Source organism: Dermacentor albipictus, chromosome 4, assembly GCF_038994185.2.
Source record: "Dermacentor albipictus isolate Rhodes 1998 colony chromosome 4, USDA_Dalb.pri_finalv2, whole genome shotgun sequence".
In the NCBI taxonomy this organism is placed as follows: domain Eukaryota; kingdom Metazoa; phylum Arthropoda; class Arachnida; order Ixodida; family Ixodidae; genus Dermacentor; species Dermacentor albipictus.
Window position 1 is genome coordinate 170406357 of NC_091824.1, and position 21720 is coordinate 170428076.

General features: G+C 42.9%; 1 protein-coding gene, 1 long non-coding RNA gene and 1 other non-coding gene across 4 annotated transcripts in view; 2 read left to right on the top strand and 1 right to left on the bottom strand.

The window, feature by feature from the left end:
* Positions 1-9846, bottom strand: part of LOC135902465 (uncharacterized) — a 22846-nt gene extending 13000 nt beyond the window's left edge. For both annotated transcript variants that reach the window (XR_010564516.1, XR_011514145.1), the window contains exons 1-2: positions 9748-9846; positions 1547-1692 (exon numbers count right to left, since the gene is read on the bottom strand). This is a non-coding gene — a long non-coding RNA (uncharacterized lncRNA). The remainder of the gene's footprint in view (positions 1-1546; positions 1693-9747) is intronic.
* oaf (out at first) overlaps positions 1-20549 on the top strand; it is a 36231-nt gene extending 15682 nt beyond the window's left edge. The window contains exons 3-4 of the mRNA XM_065432550.2: positions 1276-1468; positions 7109-20549. Coding sequence (XP_065288622.1) covers positions 1276-1468; positions 7109-7398 — 483 coding nt within the window. The 3' untranslated portion in view covers positions 7399-20549. The remainder of the gene's footprint in view (positions 1-1275; positions 1469-7108) is intronic.
* LOC135902495 (U6atac minor spliceosomal RNA) lies at positions 12692-12815 on the top strand. Its single transcript, XR_010564528.1, has one exon. It is a non-coding gene; the product is annotated as a U6atac minor spliceosomal RNA (small nuclear RNA).
* Positions 20550-21720: the final 1171 nt, after the last annotated feature.

Sequence of the window (21720 nt, forward strand, 5' to 3'; positions counted from 1 at the left end):
GTATGTTTTGGCACTCTGTTCTCATTAATTTGGCAGTAAAAAGTTTATTACTAGTGGAGAAATGAACTAAAGGCCATACTTCATGTTTCTAGCTTTTATGCCAGAAGCTCCACACTGGTACGTCAATATGACGTTATGAATTTCAAGGTATTTTCTCATATTTGGGCTCACAGGAAAAGTTCTCAAAGCTTGATAGGTGGAGTCCATGGTTCCATTATAATGCACTGTATTCATTATTTACCGATAAACATATAACTAGGCTTGAATTCGTGCTGTCATAATGAGTTGGCATGGAAAATTGAGAGTGGCATTGCAATAACATCTTTCATTATTTCACCTTTTCTGGTGTACAAAGGCCCCTCTCACAGTAAGAAAGGCAGTTTTGCTACTAGAGTCATAATTTATTAATACAGCTGAACTTAGTGGTTCTTTTTAATATCCCTTTACTGTACACAACACACAAGTGTTGTTGCATTCCACCCCCATCAGAGTGCAGCCACCATGGTAGGAAACCCATGACCTCACACTTAGCAGCAGAATGCCATAGTAACTGATCCATTGCAGCAGGTATTTGGGAAGCCATGGTGAATACTAAAGATGTCTACTGCTTTATAATGGAATAGGAAAAATGTATGGGAAGAAAAAAGAATGGAAGTAAAAAAAAATATGGAAAGACAAAATTTAACAATTGGGTTCCAGGATTTCAAGTCATGTCTTCTTGATTTAGAAACCCTTGCTTTAGACAGCTCAGTCATGGTAGTGGTATGCCATTTGGCTGCCACATTTGTGTGCTATAGCATATAATAAATATTGGTGGCAGCACCTCAAGCATCACTTGCAAGGATTTGTGTTTGTTAGTGGCTTGATTCACTTTCAATACTCACTTGAACATGGTCAGTGCTTGGCAATTCTAGCAGCACTTGCTAAGTAAGTCCTTGTCACTTCCCTGTGCATTGAACAGTCGGCATAAAGCGGCCCTCTAATAATGTTTTATAAAACCTTGTGGTGTGTTACCCATTTGCAATACCATCAACAACAGCTATGAATCAACACCTTTATAAGCCTACACTGAAAATAGCTTGTGTTGCCTTTGCTTCCTGAAAGAAAGTAGAAGTAAATTTGAGGAGGGAACATTTTTTTAGTGTCCTGTTGGTTTGTGTTACGTTTGCGTTGTGGAGAAAGCATGTAAACCTCCATATTTCACACTTTAAATAAACCTACGAAAGTACCGTACTTCCTGCCTTCAGCCTTTTCTGACTTGTCATCTCATGACAGCGCAACCCATTGGCCGAGCGAGAGCCTGAGGATGACCGTGGCCGGGAGCTGGTACAGCTAGACCTGAGCGTGGACCTGTCCCGTGCGGGCCTCATTTCTCCACACGTAGCCGCACTGTGTGCCGATGCCCCCCAGGCAACCTTTGCTCGACAAGGGGACATGCAAGCATGGGCTGCCTCGCCTGCACGCCAAGGTCCGAGCCATTTACTGTGCTTGCTTCTCTGGGAGAGTTGACCATTGGGTGCAAACCGGACGTGGAGAGTTGGCTTACCAATGTGCTTACAGTGTCCTTTTCCTTCGTCCTCTCTTTTGCTACCCTTGTAAGGCTTGCATCTTCTGTGGCCACATGTCACACAACTAAAACATCAGGCTGATTCCTGGCTCTTCCCATTTCCTTTTTGTCATGTTGTGATGAGGCTGTGAAGAATAGAATCACAGTGTTGTGCACCTGCCAGGCAAGCAAATTAGTGTCATGTGAAGCAAGCATTGATCAATGTTAGCGTTGTTGGTTAAAAGTCACACGCTGTACTGACTTATAGAAGTTCCCCGACAAGGCAATGATGAAAACAAGTTCCCTTTTCGAAACACTATTACGCCAGACTCTGGCTTCTCTTGTTGCTCATTTCAAATGTTCATTCCTGTGACCCCTTAGGCAGCACCATTGTCACTCACTACACAATGCACTTGCCAGCAACTGTGCATTTATCAAGTTGACTTCGCAAATTTTAAGTAGCGTGTCCTTCCAGCAGTTCTGCTTCAAATAAAAAATTTAAAAAATATAAAAGAAAACTGGAATAGTATGACAATATCTTTTTTTTTGCACATCTTATAATGGCTAAACCTTGTTATAACAAAGTTGGCAATATCGGCCATTTGCTTTGTTATATCAAAAATTTTTTACATTGAAATTCAACACTTTATGCAAATATGCCCGAACCCACTTGTAATGGTACCGGTTATAACAACGAGAAGCTGCTGCACGATCAACTTTTGTATATTTTTTATGGTAACATAACCCGCTTACTGCTTACTACAATGCCCCTGAGCTTCATTATCGGTTATAACAAAGCCTGGCTGCTGGGTGTCTGTGCCGTAAAGAAACGGATGCGAAATCCTTGAAAATAAAAATAAAAAGAAATTCGAGCCACGGCACCCTCCCCGCTGCCCCAACGGCCGCTGCGCACTGTGGGGAGCACACATGCCCATCTTCCCCCGCGCCGTCTCGTCAAGAGCCAACATAGACAGGGGAGAGGCGCACTATGCCCTCTCCCGATTCTCCCTCGCTCTCGCGACGCGCGTGCGCCCTTCCTCCCCGACTTGCGGGCAGGTAGCTGACGGGCGAGGACATTCCCCTCGCCCAGGTAAAAAGGTACAAAACAGCGCGACCAAGGGAGACACTCGATCTCTGAGGCCGGACCCCTAACCTGCCGGACTGGAGTACCTGCCGCAACCCGTGAGTGACCACGTTGCCTGACTATCCCGGGCAACGAGGCCAGCCTATTTATTACTATTACGGAGGGGATGTCCCTCTGCCAGTGTTCTTTATTGCCGGTAGCAATAAACGTTCTTACAGTTGACGCCACTGGTTACCTTATTCGTTCGAACCCGACGTAGCTGCGATTCCCGCGCTACGGATTGGGGAGTAACACAAAGCGACTGCGTGGGGCTAGATCCGGAGCTCGCCTTCAGCCCTAGCCGCACGCAGAGTGGAACCCCCACAGCATTCATGCAATAAAACCTGTTTTCCAGCCTTCTCCGCATCGCCAGCCTTGCGCACCTCTCTCCTGTCACCTTTCCACCCCTCCAAACATGAATGAGCTGTGCCCATAGCTCTATGTTGCTGCTGAAAAGAAGGCGCACTGCTATAAAATATTTGGAAACAAAGTGCATTCTCATGAAGGACTACTAAGACGGTAATGTCTAAGTAACGTCTAAGTACTAAGAAGGTAACGTCTAAGTACTAAGACGGACTATTGCAACCGACAGTGTCGACAATAATCTGCGCGGCAGAGAAGTTCAACAAAGAAAACTGCTTGGTAGACAACAGGCTCAAACACGTCTGACAAGGTGCGTCTGAGGAGGTGTTAGAGGCACTCTACGAGTGGCTTCTCGGAGCCTGTGACATGAACTTGCCCATCACTGGGCCAATTGTGGCCACAAAGGCGAAGAAGTTTGCCTTACTCATCAACAATGTGAACTGCCTAAGCTCTCAATTGAGCATGGAAATTTTTTTCCTGCTGAAGAGCATGACAGCAGGCTTGCAACCCGTGGACATTGGCGTGATTGCCAATTTTAAGGTTGTGTATCATCGCCACATCCTGAATAAGTTAGTCTTGTTGATGGACATGGTCACGCAGACAAGCAGGGAGCGGCCAGACTTGAAAGCCAATCTATTGATGGCTGTGCAGTTTAGCTTTGGTGCGTGGTCTGAAGTGAGCGCTTCTACAGTGCGGAACTCCTTTAGGAAAGTGTGCTTTGTCTGAGACGGCAGTGGCTTATACGAAGCTTGCGAAATTCCCACTGACGAAGTGATGGGAGTATCCTCGTCTGCATTCAATGAGGATGCTTCAGGACTCGAAGAGCTAATACGTGCAGACGACGCATTAGAAACATCAGAACTTCTAACCCATAAAGCGATCGTCGTGAATGTGCTTGCTTCGGATAGCGACGATGATGGCAGCGATGGAACGATAAGGCACGTTGCCTTAATGTTGTCCTCGCAGGTGGCGTTGCAGGTGATGATTCAGTCCCTCCGGGGCTTCGTTTTCACGAGGGACCTTCCACTGCACTACGTGGAGCACCTGGATGTATTGGAGAAGGATGTTGGCAAGCTTTGCATTAAGCAAGCAAGGCTGATGGACATGGGATTTTCTTGTGCAAGCCAGTGAGGAGCATGTGGCAAAATCAGCGGTGGGGCATTTTTGATACAAATGCCAATTCTTGTGTCAAACACAGAAAATTGACCGAAATTGCACCACGCTGCACCAGAACGGCTTTGGCATGTGTGCTGTGGCAGTGGCTGCAGAAGAACGAGCTGATGACAGCAGAACATGACATGACGGTGCCTCCCGCACAGTTTCTCATAACCTATAGCACTGGACCTTTCAGCGCTGTCGGCAAGTGGCTGGCATGTGCATGGGCATTTATGGCTGTCGTGGCTGCTGTCAGAACAACCAGGGTGACTGTATTTCTGTATCTAAAGTGTACTAGAATATGGTTGAGTAGGCGAGTGAACTATAGTTGGATACAACTTAAGTCTGCAGTGAAGCTCCGCCCATGCCCTCATAACCGCCAGCCACTGTTCCTCCACAAGGCTGCAAATAGTTCGCACTTTAAACTTTCCTTGCTACCTAAATAAGCTGGTAACCGAAAAAATCAAATTATAAAAGCTTCATTTTTTATTTTCACTCGTCTATTATAGTGAAACAGTGAAAGCCTAATTGTTTATTGAACTGAAATAAAAAATAAAATGCTTGCTTTACTGTAACTAATTTATTGTCAAGTTTCACTTCAGTTGGCAGCGAAGTTTAGCGAGTAAAACAGGCACAACAGTGAAATGAACTGTACTGCGGACTTTTAAAGAGCGAAATGTTCAGACTCCATACACTATGTCCATGTCTCTTGCACGCCTCGTCGCTTTTGGTGATAAAAATACTCTTCATAAACAGCGGGCGCTCTGGAGGTATCAAGTACGACCCCATTTTGAAAAGGTCGTATGATGATGATTTTTTTCCTTCTGTGATTGGCTGGTGGAGTAACACAACCCCACGTGATCTGTGTGCCTTGGTAGCCAACTGCTGTTTTTTAAGTTGTATCCTACTATAGAACCTTTAACTGTTCTTCCTTCATGTCCAGTGCTTCATTATCTTGTTGCCACTGTGGCCTCCGGTTTTGCTCTTTTACCATGGCATGAATGGAAATGAGTGCCTAGTGAACACCTTTTGTGTATAATTACAGTCAACGACCAATTTTTTTGGACATACCTGATAATTTGGATGCCTTCGGAGATTCACCCCGTACCCCATAGATTCAATGTTTAAGAATATGTGGAATTTCGGACACAAGACTTTTCGCTGACTTTCCCGACTTTTTCGCTGCGACTGTAGCCCTGAAACAGCATTAATCAAAGCCACTGCCATTTGAACTATATGGCAGTTACTCGCATGCCAATTTGCTGGCAGCCACCGCTGCGAGAACGCTAGGCCTAGCTGCTTCAGACGTTCACAAACTCGCCCCATTATTTCTTTCGGATTTCTCAAGTTGAGAGGCTGCCGCTGTAGCCTTCTCGCATTTTGTAAAATACCCCTTTGGGGCCACCGAGGTGATGCCTTGGTAAAGCTTGCATGTCACTTGCCGTCCATGACTCCTCTTTGCAGTTGTTATAGTAGTGCCATTCTTGAATGCCGACAGCTGCAGTGTGTTACACATGATGGGAGCATGCAGGAAGCCGAGTTAAACAGGTAAACGAGTCGATGCAATCAGCAGTCGGATGGAGGAAGGCGGTGGGGAGTGGCACTGGCCTCCCCACCATTATAGTTTCTCACAACAGCTCTGCCATCCCCCATTTGCTTTTTTTTTTTCATGCAACCCGGTTATAACAATTATCTGTTACAACAATGAAATTTTTGTGGCACATAAATATTGTCATGAGTGGATTCAACTGTAACTACAGTCGCCGATTAATTTTCCTTACAGGGAAGGGATTGCAAAATTTTTCGAATTATCAGGCAATCGGAAAAAGCACATTTGAATAAGAAAAACATTAATTTTGTTTAACTTGAGAGTTGGCGACGAAAGATATGGTTTCATGACATGTCGATGATACCTTCACATCGGCGGCATGAAGCAAAGCCAGCTCCGCTTTTGTGTCCACTCCACCCCCGCGGCTGATAGTGCTGCCCACCAAGGGACGGGGCTATAGTGAAACGCACTGGCTATACAGCACCGGCAGGGGGAAGAGAATGAGAGAAATGTTTTCTCTACCTCCTGCTGCATTGCATCTCTGAAACTCGAGATTACGTAACCTCCAGCACCAAATGGGCTGAAGGACAGAATACGATGCCATGCCATCTCAGCTCTTCTAGTCTTTGCAGACGCTACAGATTACCTCTAAAACAGAGTGTGCTGGTTGTGTATGTGCTCAGCCACACTGACGGCCATGCACAGCCACAGCCGCAGTAAAAAAGGAGGCGCGTGCAATTTTGTCCCCCCGCCATCACGTATGCTTGATCGCATTACTGTGAGCTTTCTCCCCTCCCACCTTTCCCCTTGCTCGTGTAGGAAGACGACGCTTGTCAGCCGACCATCCTTCTTGGCTCACCGTTGCACACAGATCTCTACACGTTTAGGGATCAGTGGCCTTGCATGCTTTCACTCACACCTAAAGCAGACAGTGCACGGGGCACCATAGGATCTTATCGCACTTTGACTTTATACAGAACATGATGCTGTTCCACTTTGGAGTACACTCTCAGTCGCGCACCGCGCAATTGGAGAGGTTCATGTGCAAGCAGCTGCATGTAATTCAACAAATTGACCATCTACGTCTGCGGAAATTTCGATATCTTGTATTTGTACTTCCTTGCGGCGGCAGCAAAATTTTGTTGTATAGAATTTGTGTATGAACACACTTCTTTAATTGAGGTTTGAAATACATGGCGTTCTATCCTTAAGAAGTTTGTTATATTGAGGTTTAAATGTATTTGGGTGGTTTGTACACCATCTACTGTAGATGGCACTTGCATAAGGGAAATTTTGTGGAGATGGGCCCCAGTCTGTTGATTGCGTTTGCGAAATTAAGCAGATGTTTGTCTTTCCCATGTACTCTGTACAGCATCCGGCCAGGACCCACTTTTGCTGGCAACTGCTGTGCGTCCGGCACCAGGAGCAACACACGCAGCTGCAGGGCTGCGTTGTGGTGCTCTGCCTCACACTTCGTCGGGTCCATGTGGCTGCCGTCTGCAGCTGTGCGTTGCCTGGTTTCCATGTGGCCTCAAGTGGTGCCGTGATGCCCGCCGAGCTGCCTTCCGCTGTGGCATTCGCTCTTGCCGCAAGTGCCGAGAATTTCGTTTTCCTGTGACCAACCGCTTGCAGTGCCTCTGGGATGATGCCTCCACTTCCTGATGGTTGCTGGCTTCGCTTGCCTACCATGGCAGGCCTTAGAGGCGCAGTGCTGGCGAGCATGGTCTCTCGATAGCCACGGCCGAGATGCAGCTGGCAGAGTTTAACTACTCTGCAGTCGACTCCTGTTAATTCAAGCTCGACCATGAGTATCACATTTGCAGTGATAAGTGTCCTGAACTCTCCCTCAGCTCAATATGGTGTAGTAGGCATTGAGCGTGGTCAAAGTCAGCCACCCAGGTCAATGTGCAGGCACGGCAGTGTTGCCAGGCACACGCATTATTTGCATGGTCCTCGCAAGGTCAACATATGGTCATAAGTCTAATATAAGATGCATGAATGAATAAATTCTGCGAACAAAACTATAATTTATTATGTGAGAATATGTGCATAGGCATATTTTTAGACTTTTCTAAAAACGTCACATGATGCGCAGACAAACAAACTAATTAAAACCTTGGTAAACAGTTCTGCCATCTTGCAGTTGTCACAATTTTTTTCAAATGTACGTGAAAATGTACTGGTTGACTTCTTTGTCAATATATTTATTTCAAAATGAACATTTTTAACAAGCTATGTTGCCATTGTTCAATGCGACATGAATGTCCTTCAGCAGCTTTTCTTTGGCCATGGCGTACTATGCTATTGTTTTGCCCCAGAAAACTGTGAAATTAGGATTAACTGAAAACTCTGTTTAATCCTATAATACCATGATAGCAATGAGCATAAAATATACCAACCATATTATTTTATTTATCTTGCCTTTTATTTTAAGCACATGGTGGTATACAGTTGAACCTTGCAATAACAAAATCAGTAGGGAACATGAAAAAATTTGCCTTTGTGAGAATTTCGTTGTTGCGAAATGAGATTACACAAATAGGCAATGCGTCGCAGAAAGAACCTTTGCTGTCAAAATTCTGTTGGCCTCCCATGGCAAGCTCTGCTTAAGGATTTAGTACAGCATTGCCAGCAGTACAAAGTGCGCCGCATGCGTCGATCAGCAGCGGAAGCACTGCCGTGGAGCAGTATTCTTGGTCAACAAATAGCTTTCGCAGGCACGGTCACTTTTGTGAAATTTTGTGTAACTGCGTACCTTGGCACCGGATGCAGAGCAGCAGCGCTCCACACATGCAACAGCATTTCTCCAGCGCACGCTGTTGCCAGTGGGTGCCGACGCACCCGGTGCCAAGCGCAAAAGTGATCGTATCATGTATACTCGAATACAATCTATCGAGATTATGGCCCCTTCCCGCAAATCTATCTCTGGTGACAAATCCGCACCCGATGCCTGTCGGTTGGCACCAAAACCACTGTTCTTGAAGCAAGGGATATGTATGCCTGGAAGATCGCTCAATCACAGCCCGATGCGTAGCACTCCGTGCTGGTACCGCCAAAAACAATTCCACGTCAGTGGGACATGGATTTCCTTGGTTTCGCTGCATTTTTCTCACAGAGGCGCACATTATGCACTGCACTAGGCGTAAACCATGATCACATGTCAGTAGCAACATGCGTGCCGCTTTAAACAGGCGATCAACAGACAAGATAGTGTCAGTGATGTGTTTCCAGTGCACGTGATCGGTTCCAGTGCTTTGCTGATTTTGTCAACAAAAAGAGTGGCGCCCGTGCATGTGTAATGTGGTAGTACTTGATGCAATTTTAGTGCAAAGCAAATGCATTTGAGCACATTTTGGAGGCTGCTAGCCTTGCACGAGTAGGTAATATGTGGGGTTACATTCCAGCAAATTTTGTTGATGTGAAATTGTAGTACAGCGACATTTTTGCTGTCGAGAAGTATGAAACGCATTGAATCCTATGGGCGCGCGCCGGGGTTACGACAATATTCTATTGTGAGAATTTTGTTGTCATGGGTTTTCACTATAGTAAGTTGAAGAAAGTTGTGGATGGCGCCACATATACAGCCGAAGTTAACTGTGTATTTACAGATTGCAACTATCCTCTTTATGGAACACATAAATCTTACTACTACACTGTGTAGTGCAGAACCTCCCATCATCAATTGGTGGATAGTTCTCATACATTTGCATGTAAGGTGACATCGCAAGCCACTTTCTGCATGCGCCATAATCAGAGTTGTGGTGCATGCACTATGTGTAGATCTCTTCATGAGGCAAAGCAAGTATTTTGCATCTACTGGTGTCACAAGCTGCACAGGGGCACATGATTTTTTTTTTTTGTATAATAATAGGTAGAGCATTACGCCTCTAAACTGTGCAGCATTGGTTTGCAGTGAACCCATAGCATGACAACCAAAACGTAGCTATTTGCTTCAATTAAACATGATGGCAGGCTATTAGGTTTGAATTAATACGATTCGCCATAACTTACCTTGGCTGGAAGTTGTCTGACGTTTGGTTTAGCTCCATGAGTGGCAACAGGAACAAGTCCATTCGAACTTTTTAGCCGCATGTGATGCAGCTGGTGCCTGGAAAGAGTCGCAGGAATGCAATCCAAGTCTGGCACAAACATGGTTCTGTGTCTGTGAATAAAACTGATGGAATCTGAAAAGCAACCTCCGATAAAAGTTTTGCCATATTTTACTTATCCCCAAAACTGAATTTTGGGACCATGCAAGTAATCTGATTTTTCCTTTTTCTTTTTTAACATTCAACAATGTTTGTGACTTACCAGACAATATACCTTCACAAGGACACATTGATAACTTTGGCTCCAAATTCTGCTGACAGAGGTGATCACTTCAGTATAAAATACACAGCAAAAATTATGCTTTATTTCATCAGTATTCTTGCACTGTAGCATGATTTTCTTAAAGCCCTTCAATGCTGTAAGAAGGTTTCTAAAAAAAATTTCTTCAGTGAAAATAATCTAAAAAACAATTTTCCAGAAAGAAAATAGAACCCTAAGTGCGGTGCAAAGAATAGCAAATGACGAAGTGCAAAAATAAAAGAGAAGGTCACAATGCGAAGTTTGTCACTCAAAGCTTTTCATTGCATTTGATGTGTCAAATAATGCCTTGAAGCATTAGTGCTGCCATCTGGCAGTAGGGTCACCAGCCAATTTTTCAGGCACAGAGGTTGTTAAGAATGTCTGGAAAGCAAATTCATAAGATCATTTTTAGGGGTGTTCAGATGAGGAAATTACAAATCAAGTAAATATATAGGAAACACAGGATTTTGGAATTCCATTCATATGGGCAGGATATAAATGAGCTAAAAGCCAGATCACCCCAGTTCCTGGTTGTCTTACAACAGCACTTAAGTGGCCAGTGGACCATGTTTTAATAGAACAAGCCGGAGAAATCTATTGAGAGTGAATAGCACATTTACTACAGCCAAAAACCAACATTTTCCGTGTATTCTTCCACACAATTGCCCAAAAATGGATGCACGCTGTAACAGCAGTGATTACGGCTGAAAATGTTTGTAATTACAGAGCACCCAACTTTTGTAGCAATTTGCATAGGCCCTTTTCCACGGCAGGCAGCTTCCAATATTCTGAACGAGCTGTATTTAGCCATTACCAGGTATGAAATTCTGAAATTCAATACTATTTCAGTTTAAAAAAAAAGTGTTTTATTTGTATTCGTAATTGCAAATGCATGTTTGAGGTAATTTCATTGCTTCTCGCCTTCCCAACAAAATTGTGCCAGCTCAATTTTTTATTATCTTGGTCATCACAGATAGCAAGTTGGTGATAAAAAGCTATTCAGATTGCTTCTTTATTAGCCTTGACTGCCAAAAGATATCCGGAAATTGAAGTGCATTTTCCATTACTGATGCTACATGGAACTGCAACATATCTGAAATAGTGCAGGGCATATTAAAAAAAAAAGTTGTAACATTGCTTGCCATCTCAATTTCTGGTTGTCATTTTACTTTTGCTGCCTGAATCAGTTCATGACTACCTTCTAGCAGTGTACCAAGAGTGACTTTATCATGAAAGCCTTTCTCATGCTGGCAAGTATGGTAGTGGGGAGATACTTTGCATAGTATGACTTAAGGAAAAATATAAACACAGAATGTCCTAATTCACACATTATGTATGAGCAGAAGATGGTACTACAGTTAAAACTCAATCTAACGAAACCCGATTTTACGAAGTTCCCTATCTAACAGAAATTTCCATTCCCTGGCAAGTAGTCATAAGGTTCAGTGTTGTCATCAACCCAAATTAGCGAAAGTAGCTTGCATTAAACTGGATTTTAAAAAGTTTTCCAGAAATAAATGAGTAAAAAAAGGTGTGATTTTTCTAATTTTGACATGGACTGGTTATTTTTTTTCGAGCGTGTGCTCTAACACTATTGCATTAAAACACTTCAGCACCCTAGTCACGGCCTTAGCTTTATTTTGACGAAACTGCACGCCGCGCCCATGCATAGAACAATGGACTCTAAGGGTATGTAAGAGTCGCTAGCGTTCTCTTACATACCAGATGGTGCTAGGGCGGCAGTAGTTGGGCCCCCCTCGTTGACTTTCTACACACGCAGCTGTGTGTTAGTGGCAAGTACCATGCTGCAGTACCTTTTGGATGTCACTAAGTTACAATTCTAGATTTCAAAGGACTGAAAAATCCCTTGATTTTCCGAACTTTCTGATTTAACAAAATAATTTGAGTGTGGTCATCACTCAGTTAAATCTAGTTTCAACTATAGTTACACACAAGAAAACATGTAGATTAACAAAACCTGCTGGTAATATTTGGAGACACGGAACATCTTTGGAAATTTTCATGCAGGGTGAAATGTTCGAGTTACATAACTTTACGGGATTGATTTATGGCAAAACTACAAATGAGGACATTTTTAATCTCTCTTATTCCTGTGAATTTCATTTTAGGGCATATATCAGTAAATGGAAAGGTGCTTTTAATTGTAAATTTAAATCAAGTGCCACTTTCATATCGTGTCAAGTTTCTTAGACAGTTGTTTTTAGATCGTACATTGATTAATATATGCAGGCTTATAAAAATGTATTAAAAATAATGTTCAGTAGACGCCATTTGCGTGGGCTCTCGGGACACAATGTGAAAACCTTTGTTTATTCAGCACTAAAATAGAGCAAACAGATTGATGTAACATAAATCACACTTTTGAATTTTTATTTTCTTTTTTGACAAATGCTGCATAAATTAGAACGTCAGGTATATGTGACTTTTCTGGCTAAATTTATTTCTTGTTTGCACATTGATTTCTTGTTTGCGCTTGAATTTCGCACAGAAGCAGTATTTCACAATGCATGCATTTTAATATCATGTTTGGGTGCATTATTTGCTTGTTTTATGCAGAGAATATCAGAAGTACGTGGCATCTGCTGTGATGCCAGACAGAAAAGAAAGTGCATTTCTCAGAAACAGGATGGTGGTGCCATCTGTCACTATAATGGCAAAATATGGCATGGGCCATGTTTCATGCTACGTGACAGATGCCACTATTTTGTTGCAACCAAGTCTTTCCTTCTGTTGTCTGGTAATGCTACAGACGTGTCATTTTGGTTTTATTCTTAGCCGGAAGGCTCACATATACCCAGCGCTCTTATTCACACAACGTTCAGCATTTTCATACTGCCTGAGGATAGACACTAGCTTTGTCTGTTACGCCAGTAGCTGTGTGGGCACCAGCTTTGAGAAATAAATGGAAACATTCTTAGGGAAAGTCATTCTTGCCAGTGCCTGAGTTCTTGCATGACAAAGGCTGTGAGAAGTCGAGAAATTCTTCTGGTTACTGAGCATTGCTGGTGTTGACATACACATTACAGAACGAAGGGCTTGACTGCACAGATATTTTCATGGCCAGATATGTGTCTACTTGCACTCTGGCAATTGTGGGTATTATGGGAACAGTGTTAAGCCCTGGGGTCAGTACAAGCAGACATGTACGTATCATATCACTGTTCTTAAGACAAAGGACTCAGAATTCCATTGAGTGTGCAGAACACAGAAACCTGCCGCATTTGGTGTAAGTAGCTTCCTTGGCTGAAGCTTGATGTGTGAAGTAGTAAGATCGCAACACAGTACGAGCACTGCAGTTGCCAGGTCTTTGTTTGTTAATGAGCGTGTTGAGGTAGCGTGCTAAACTTTGGCTGTCCCCTGCGTGCTAGCTAGTTCTTGCAGAGAAACTCATTTTGCAAACATCTGTTTGCACTTGCAAAAAAACTTGAGACTCCTGCGTGTAGATGTTTGCTCACAATTTGTGAGCGGTGACTGGCGTAAAGGTTGTGGGCCATGTGTGTGCGAGCGGTTCCCTAGGTCTGTGCTTTCCTCACATAGAGTGATATTTGCTTTTCAATGCCCTCAATTCTGCAATCTTACAAGTCTCACTGTGCCTTTGTCCTAAGGGTGCCGCACTAGGCATACATGCTTGTCTTGAAATACTGCTGGTATGGCAGGTGCTTTGTCAGGTCTGTGAGGCTTGGTTCGCATTTCTGAGCATTTGCCTCATGATAAGCATATTCGGTGGATAGTGCGACAATGTCTGCTTCCAGGTGTTCAAACCTCCGGCCACCACTCGGTGCAAAACAGTTAACTTGTATGTAACACAGTTGAGTTTATCCACTGGCTATGCATGAAAGTGAAAACTTTATGATGCAATATTCAGTGGTGTTTGATTTTTTTATATTACTGCAGCGAAGTATAATAGTTATGAAGTGTCCTGGCTCGATCTATGTTACCTGGCAGTAATATTGTTCGAAGGCAACATGTGGTATTCTGTGCACGGTAGCTATACAGGTAAAGCTAGCTGCAAATGCTGAGCAACACATTGTTTTCTCTGTGCTTGCATGTCTGCATTAGAAGCATGATGGTAGCATTTTACTCTTTAGCAGTGTAATTTCTCATGTCCCCAACAATGTAATTGTCGGTGCACTGCAGATTCAGAATAATTGAAAATAGCCAAGTGCCACGTGTTGGGACCTCAGCAAAGCAGTCAACCTTTATCTGTTCAAACTTGCGTCGGTGAAAGACTGTAGATTTTTTTAATTACTGTATTGCATTTTTCACTTACAAAGAAAAAGTATATTTTGTGCACTGTTCTTTCGTACTGCAAATTAAGTTAAGCACATAACTCAAGGAAATGAGGCTTTGTTGGATGGTTCTTCTCAGTTGCTTCAAGCATTTGAATACGTAGATTCAAGATGTGTTCTGAAATAAGTTGTCTGTTCAAGAAGGCATTGCTAATGGCAAGACTAAAGACAAAGTAGTATTCTGTATATGCTACATCTTGGTTTTGTCAACCCTCTACAAATGTCTTTTTTCAGCTGCTCTTGGCCGCAGAGGCCACATATCTTTGGTACCGCATGGGCCAAGCAAGCAGGAAGCTTCAGTTTACTGAAAGCCCTATTCGAATTAACCATTAAGAATACATTGGAAGCATTGTTGACTAACCAAAATTTTTATTTGTTCAATATCATCAAAATAACGTGCCATTTAAGCTTGGATTATCAAAAGTGAACTGTTTTACAGGGGCAGTGCATTTGTTCATTCTTGAAAAGAGATATTTTGTGTGCTTGCAGAAACATGCCAACTGAAACATAACACGTCTATGCATGCCACATGAATGGTTGTACACTACTTTCTGTTGTGTGCGGATGTGTTGTTACACATCTGGCATTATATACAGCAGTTCTTTTTCTTCCCTACATTTTATTACGAGATTTTTGGCTGCAAGAAAAGTTGCGTGATGAACACGTGACCCTGCTTTCGAGAGTTGTGTTTTGTGCACTGATGTGCCTCGGTGCCTTTTATTGGGTTGTTTCATTTTAGGCAACTCAGCACAGTTGGTGCAGCTTAACCAATTCCTGACGTTAGATCTTCAATGCTGCCAATGCAATTTGCTATATTCAAATTCCAGAGTATTCTAATACAAGCTTGAATAAATGTGTTGTTTGTTAAATTTCTTTAATTTTTCAGCGTGTTCTGTAGGGGCACTGCAAATGCCTCAGCACCTCTAGTCGCAGACAATGTTTGTATGTTGTCAGCTGCTCTTTATTGAACTGCCACTAGGCAGCGCTATTGAACTCACTGATGCATGACGGAATTGAAACTAAGAATGATGCTGCATTCGTAGCTTTTCACCTGTGAGGTCTAGCATTTATTCAAATTTCCATTGCTGAACAGTCTGAGTACCATAATATCCCGAGTCATCACTCACGTCTTTTGTGAACATAATTGACCAAAGAAGGGGTATGCAGGCAGTCTCTTTGTCTACAGGCAGATTATGTTCATATGCCAAGGATGAATTGCCAAGATTGGCCTGTAATTGATATGCTTTATCAGGGTTTACCAGCATTGTTCAAGCAAAATTGTATCCAAACTTCGTTCCCGTCAAAGCAGTCAAAGGAGGCACTGCATTCTTAATGAAGTAACTACAGGCGTGGTCTTGTAAGCTTCCTTTATTCCTTAACGGCTGTGACACAAGTGGTTTCACGAAGCCCAAGTGCAGTATGTACACTTTAACACTTTGTCACGGTGTCTCTTTATTTTTGAATGTTCCGACAAGTTGATGACAAGAAAGAATTCTTGAACATGGCACCTGAATGTAAACACAACCCTCTGCTAACCAAAACCAATGTCATAGGTTACTTTAGCACAGAGAGTAATGCAAAAGAAAGGTAATTTAAGAAATGCACTCTCAGGTTTGATGAGAAGGTTGACAAGTTGCTATGCACGACTGCTGTTAAATCACGTTCTTTCTTGCATCAGAAAGCCTCCAATTCAACAATAACTGCCGCATATGCTTGTAACAAATATTTCAGTCATGTTGAAGATAGTGCATCATCTATAATATGTCCATATCTGTAATCAATTAATTTTTGTACTTGTGAAGACTGGCCTGTAGTGACAAACATTAATACTTCAGGTTAGTACTTCTTTATACACAGATTGTGTCATATTTCCAAATATATGTTGGAGTGCTTAAGGCTGCTCAGTTGTAATTTGTGACTGAGATGATTAGGAACACGTAAATAAAAAGTGTCACTCAACTGCTGCCTAAATGTGTATGGGTGTAGCTGTGGCAGTGCACTTGCAAATCATGAGTTCTGTGTGGCTTTTGAGGTGGACCACATCTGGGTGTATTTTGCAGAATTTGTATTTTAAAATAAAAGGGTTATGAGCCATGACTCGGGATATTATAGTAAATTTTATCGTGCACTGTCCTGGAGATGTTCATAGTGGCAGAAGCTACATTCATTTTTGAAGAATACTGCTTGTTTTCAGCGTAAAATGCACCGAACATGTTGGTCACAGTGTCTCATTCCACTATTCTGTGCTTGTAGCGAGTTGCAAGTTAAATCGAGAGAGGGCTTGATTGCTTAGTTGAGAGCACTACACGTAGCAAGTCTGTGGTGGTCATAACCTATGTGGCAAGCAACTAGCATCTGCATCATATTTAAAGTGTGCTTTGTTGACTGTAGCTCTTAAACCCAATTAGCTCCAGATCACTTGGCCACCGTTGATCCGTGATCAAAGGTCACCTGTGCTTTGCTACAAGTGTGCTTCAAGAAGCTTAAACGATAAAGTCCTCACCTTTAGTGCCATTGCAAGTATGCAAGTTTGTGCTCGTTGTAAGCTGGATACTCGGCTAGTGTTCTGCAAACAACCACTTCAATACTTTTTTCTTGATATCCATTGCCAACTATAGCAAGTCAGCCAAGCTTGCTGTTTGGCTTGGGATTTCACAATGATACTGCTTTTGTTTGCTAGATTATTTTGATGGGTTTGCAAGACATATGTGTGCATCAACTATTACGATCTAAACTGGGCATGGATGTGTAAGGTGATAAATTGCTGAAGTTGCCAACACTCAATTAAAGTATACTTAGTGATCTAATTATCTATGCTGTTTGCAGGCTAATGATTTTTGCAATGTATAGTGAAATGGTTCCTGGTTTTGAGGGATTACAGGTATTGAATTCCTAATTGAGGCTAGAAGCTTGCTATGCTCGTCTTGAGTCTTGTTCAAGCTGCTAGGTAGTAGATCCATCGGTGGAACTCTATGGATCTGTGGGCTGTCATATGTTTTGATGGAAAACTCCACAATAACAGAAGTGAGTTCTTGCGTGGCATGTGCACTTCTTAAATTTCTCACAGCTGCTGCTTTTGCGTTGATTATATTTGTTTCTGCAATTTGTTTTTGCACTTTTCATAGTTTTGATGGTAAGCTTCAGCAAGCAGCATGAATTACTCTGACTGTGCATTGCTTGCTGTGCAATGTTTTCTTTCTTCCAGCTTGTGTGATGCAGATTTTAGAAGCACATTGACTTTAACTGACTGAATCTACAGTAGTCCAACTGTCTTAGCACTGACTGCTAATCGTCAGAATTCTCGGTGAGCCAACTACTATGCTCAGTTTGGTAATGAATTAAGATCTTTGCCTTACCCTTTTTGTAATACTAATTTCTGCGGGAGTAAAGCCCAGTCATGTGGTCTCATTTGAATCTACACCTCACTAGTTCTACTTTGGAAACCCGCTGTTTTGCAGAAAGTGCTGTCAGAAGAGCTTGTTGGAAAGCCGTACACTTGGCTGCCTTTCCCATTTTATATATTGTTTGATGAGCGGACAGATGGTATAAATCTTCACTATTCACTTTTAACCCTTTGAGGGTCGATTTTTTTCGCCACATGCGACCACTCAGGGTCGGTTTTTTTTATTGCACATTTAAATTCTTCAGAGGGAGCTATTTCGAAAAAAAATTACTGTAATTTTTCTAGGCTGACCGTTAAGTGAGAAAAAAATGTTTGGCGTTGGCATATATGGACTGTTTATTCAAGAAAAACAATAAAAATAGCAAATAAAGTTATAAGATTTTCAAAAAATTGGCGCATTGTTATACACAATGTGCACACGAGAAAAATACACAAGAAGAATGCGCGCACGAAAATTTTTTGCAAGTCTCAAATGTTCCTTTTGCACTAATACTTCTTCAGCGTGTGGTATTTCTTGAAGCATGGCTCCACGCAGAGCGGTTTGTTGCACTCAGCGCGCATGTACCTTGTATGGTATGAAGGACTTTATTTAGGTCCTGAGGGATCAGTCTGTCCTCGCGATGTTTTTGCTGCCGAGTGGTGTTGGCGCAGACATGGCACCTCCTCTGGGTACTGCTTCCCTGAGCAGACGTGGGAGGCAACTTCGGAATAAAGGGCCAAAAAAGGAAACGCATGCACGGCAGCATCCTTCGTATGCGGACCCCTGTGAGCAACAACCGAGCGGGTAAAGGCGCGCTCACACTAGCGGGAAAGCGCGCAACGCAGAACGTTTCCCGCACGCCGCTTCCCGCACAAACCGGTTTTTCTCCCGCAGACAGGCTGCTCTGCCGTCCCGCAGAGCGATGGGTCGGGTACCTATTTTTGCCGTGCCGCTGACGAGAACAGCCAATGGGGGCCGACCGTGAACCGTGACGTCGGTCCCTGTTCAGTGACCCCGTCGGCGGAGGCAGGAGGCTGCGCGCGTGCTGCGGGACACTCGGCTGTTGCTCGGCGCGCTGTCCTGTGTGTTCCTGCCTCGTTAGGGTCCTCCCTCAACGCCTCCTCTCTCTACATCCCAAGAACCGCAGCGAGAAAACGCGGGCAGTGTGATCGTCATTCCGAGCAGCTGCGACGCAGCGGCGTCGTTTACGCTGTGCCGCTGCGGGAAGTCTCCCGCTAGTGTGAGCGCGCCTTAACAGGCGGTCACCCTTTGAGTGACAAGAACGAAATAGCCATCAGTTTTGCGAGCAAAAGAAGCCGAAACCGCGTGCGGAACAAAACCGAAACTAACCGCCGCGCGCCCGCGAGCGCGCCAATGCGCAAGTGGTAGCAGACGCGCCGGAGCAAGAAAAAAAGTATAGAACGAAAACTGAAAGAGAGAGACGCGAGAAAAAAATTTCATGTATTCCCACATAGTAGCACCACATGCCAGGCAAGAAAAAGTTAGGAAATTAGCGCGCGTTTTAAACGTACAGACGGCGCCGTAAATATACGGCTTCGACCATTTTCGGACCTGTTCGCGGCGCCGTATATTTACGGCATCGACCTTCCATGGGTTAAAAGCCATTCTGAGTGATCAGAAGTACTATGGTTAATATTCTAACAATTTCCTTTTATTGAAACTTGTTGATCACATCTGGGCATTAAAGTGAAATGGCGAAGCTGCCAGCTTCGGCATTTCTGTCAATGTTTCAGTGATCTGTTTTGTAATTTCTAGCCTAGCAGCTGTGAATACTACTTACTGGCTTGTATACTGCTAATGTTATGGCTGTTATCGCTCCACCTTTTTTTTTCTTTCTTTCTCTGTGCTGGTTGAGCTACTGGCAGTACATGATCACTATGTTGCAAGTTTTATTGAAAGGATTTGAAGTGTCTTTGTGTGGTGAACTTTGACAAATTAATGATACATTTGTGCATACTGAACCAACAGCACAGGCAACAGGACTACGAGAAGTTTGTTCACTATGTGTATGTTCAACCAACTAACCCAAATTGGCACTTTTGTACTGCACAGTTTTGATCTCTCTGCTTATTGAATTGGATTAGCATAAGGTGCTCGTAAGCCATGTTCAGTTACTCTGATACTTAACTATACCAGGAGATCAAATTCTTGGCATTGTTACTGTATTTAACACGTTGAGATATTTCTTTTAAGCAGTAGTTGGATTGCTGCTGTGTTTGAACAAGTCATTGAGCCAATCTTTGGCGAAGGTCTTGACAGTACTATAGACGTTTGTAAATTAAGGCAGCAAGAATGTGCATGCTTTCATGTCCCTTGATGTCATACAAGACCAGGGCAAGCATTCCTTGACCCCTTGTATGGTCTGGTTGTTGACTGAAGATAGACAATGGCTTTGCTGAGGCCTTCGTATTTCATCTTTTTAGTTGTTTCCATCTGTTGATGGTGCGAATGTGAGGCAACATTTTGCAACTAGCCCAAGTTACTGTACTTTAATTAGGGATGCTGTGATGTACAAAATGTGCGTGTGTGGACAGCCGTATTCAAGAACAAAGTGCATGGCCTTGGTGGCCCGTACTGATTGTTTTCAAAGTGTTCTGCCACTGCCATCTCGTTGGCACAAGGCACCCACTTGTATCAAGGTCTTCCCTCGGCACACCGTGCCATATGCGCAGCAGCTGCTGGAGTGCTCTCTTGCGTGCTCTGCGACTATTGTTGCTATTTTACACAATAAAGTTTCTTTTGTATGCTACGCAATTTGTATCTGCACACATTTACTTGTTGCTGAATCATAACATAACAAACATAACATAACAAATGATGGACTATAACAAAGTCATTTTAATATTTTCCCACCGACCTCAGCGAGTAACAAACGTGCAGTTATGACAAATGTTTTTGTCTCATGAAACTTTGTTATAACGAGGTTCGACTATAGACATTGCTGTAGTGTATGTATGACTTGTGTTCAAGAAATCTACACAATGCAAAAGATTATGCTTATTGTCACCCGTGTCCCCTCACCGAAATGTATGGCCATGTGACAGTAGTGACAGTCTTGAAGTAGCATTTCATGCTACTTCAAGTACATGGCCCACAGAGTGCAAGCCTTTATACTTATCTAGAAGGCGTTCCAGACTCAGAACCTTTTAAGACAGTGCCTGCATAAATTTTTCGGTCATTTCCTTTCTTTTTTTGGTCCAGAATCATTCAGAGCCATCACGGGCTACAAGCTGCAAAAAGCAGCTTAACAGAGTCTGGGAGGTCTTTTAGTAACGTTATGTGAACACTTCTCACCAAGTGTCAAATGGATCACTATGGAAAAGACTAAAGTATTATGAAAGTTATAAATGAAAGTCATCGACCAATTTTTAGGACACAAATGGGGCTGCCCAAATTTCCGGTAAAAAAGCAAATTTTGATGTAAAAAATAAATTTAGCTCCTTTTGAACTCCAATACTGCAGAAACTTGGTTTAAAAAATGTTGCTGTATGTTGTGCTTTGTTGAAATACCTACTTGAAATTTCATGATAGTCTAGGCGGCATGTTAGTTTCACGTTCACCCGTCGCAAAATGCAGACATCGCAAGAGCGACCTTGATGCTGTCACTTTAAGCTGTATTGTGCCAATTCAGTTGGTAGCTTTAACATCGACCCTTTGAGGGTCGATGTTTTTCACCATATGCGACCGCTCAGGGTCGATTTCTTTTATTGCAGATTCCAATTCTTCTTAGGGACTTGTTTCGAAAAAAATATACCACAATTTTTCTAGGGTGACCGTAAAGTGAGAAAAAGTATTTTGCATTGGTATATATGTACTCTTCATTCTTGAATAATAATAAAAAAGGAAATAAACTTATAAAGATTATAAATTTGATGCATGTTTATGCACGTCGTTCAAGGCCTTAAAAATGCACAAACGAG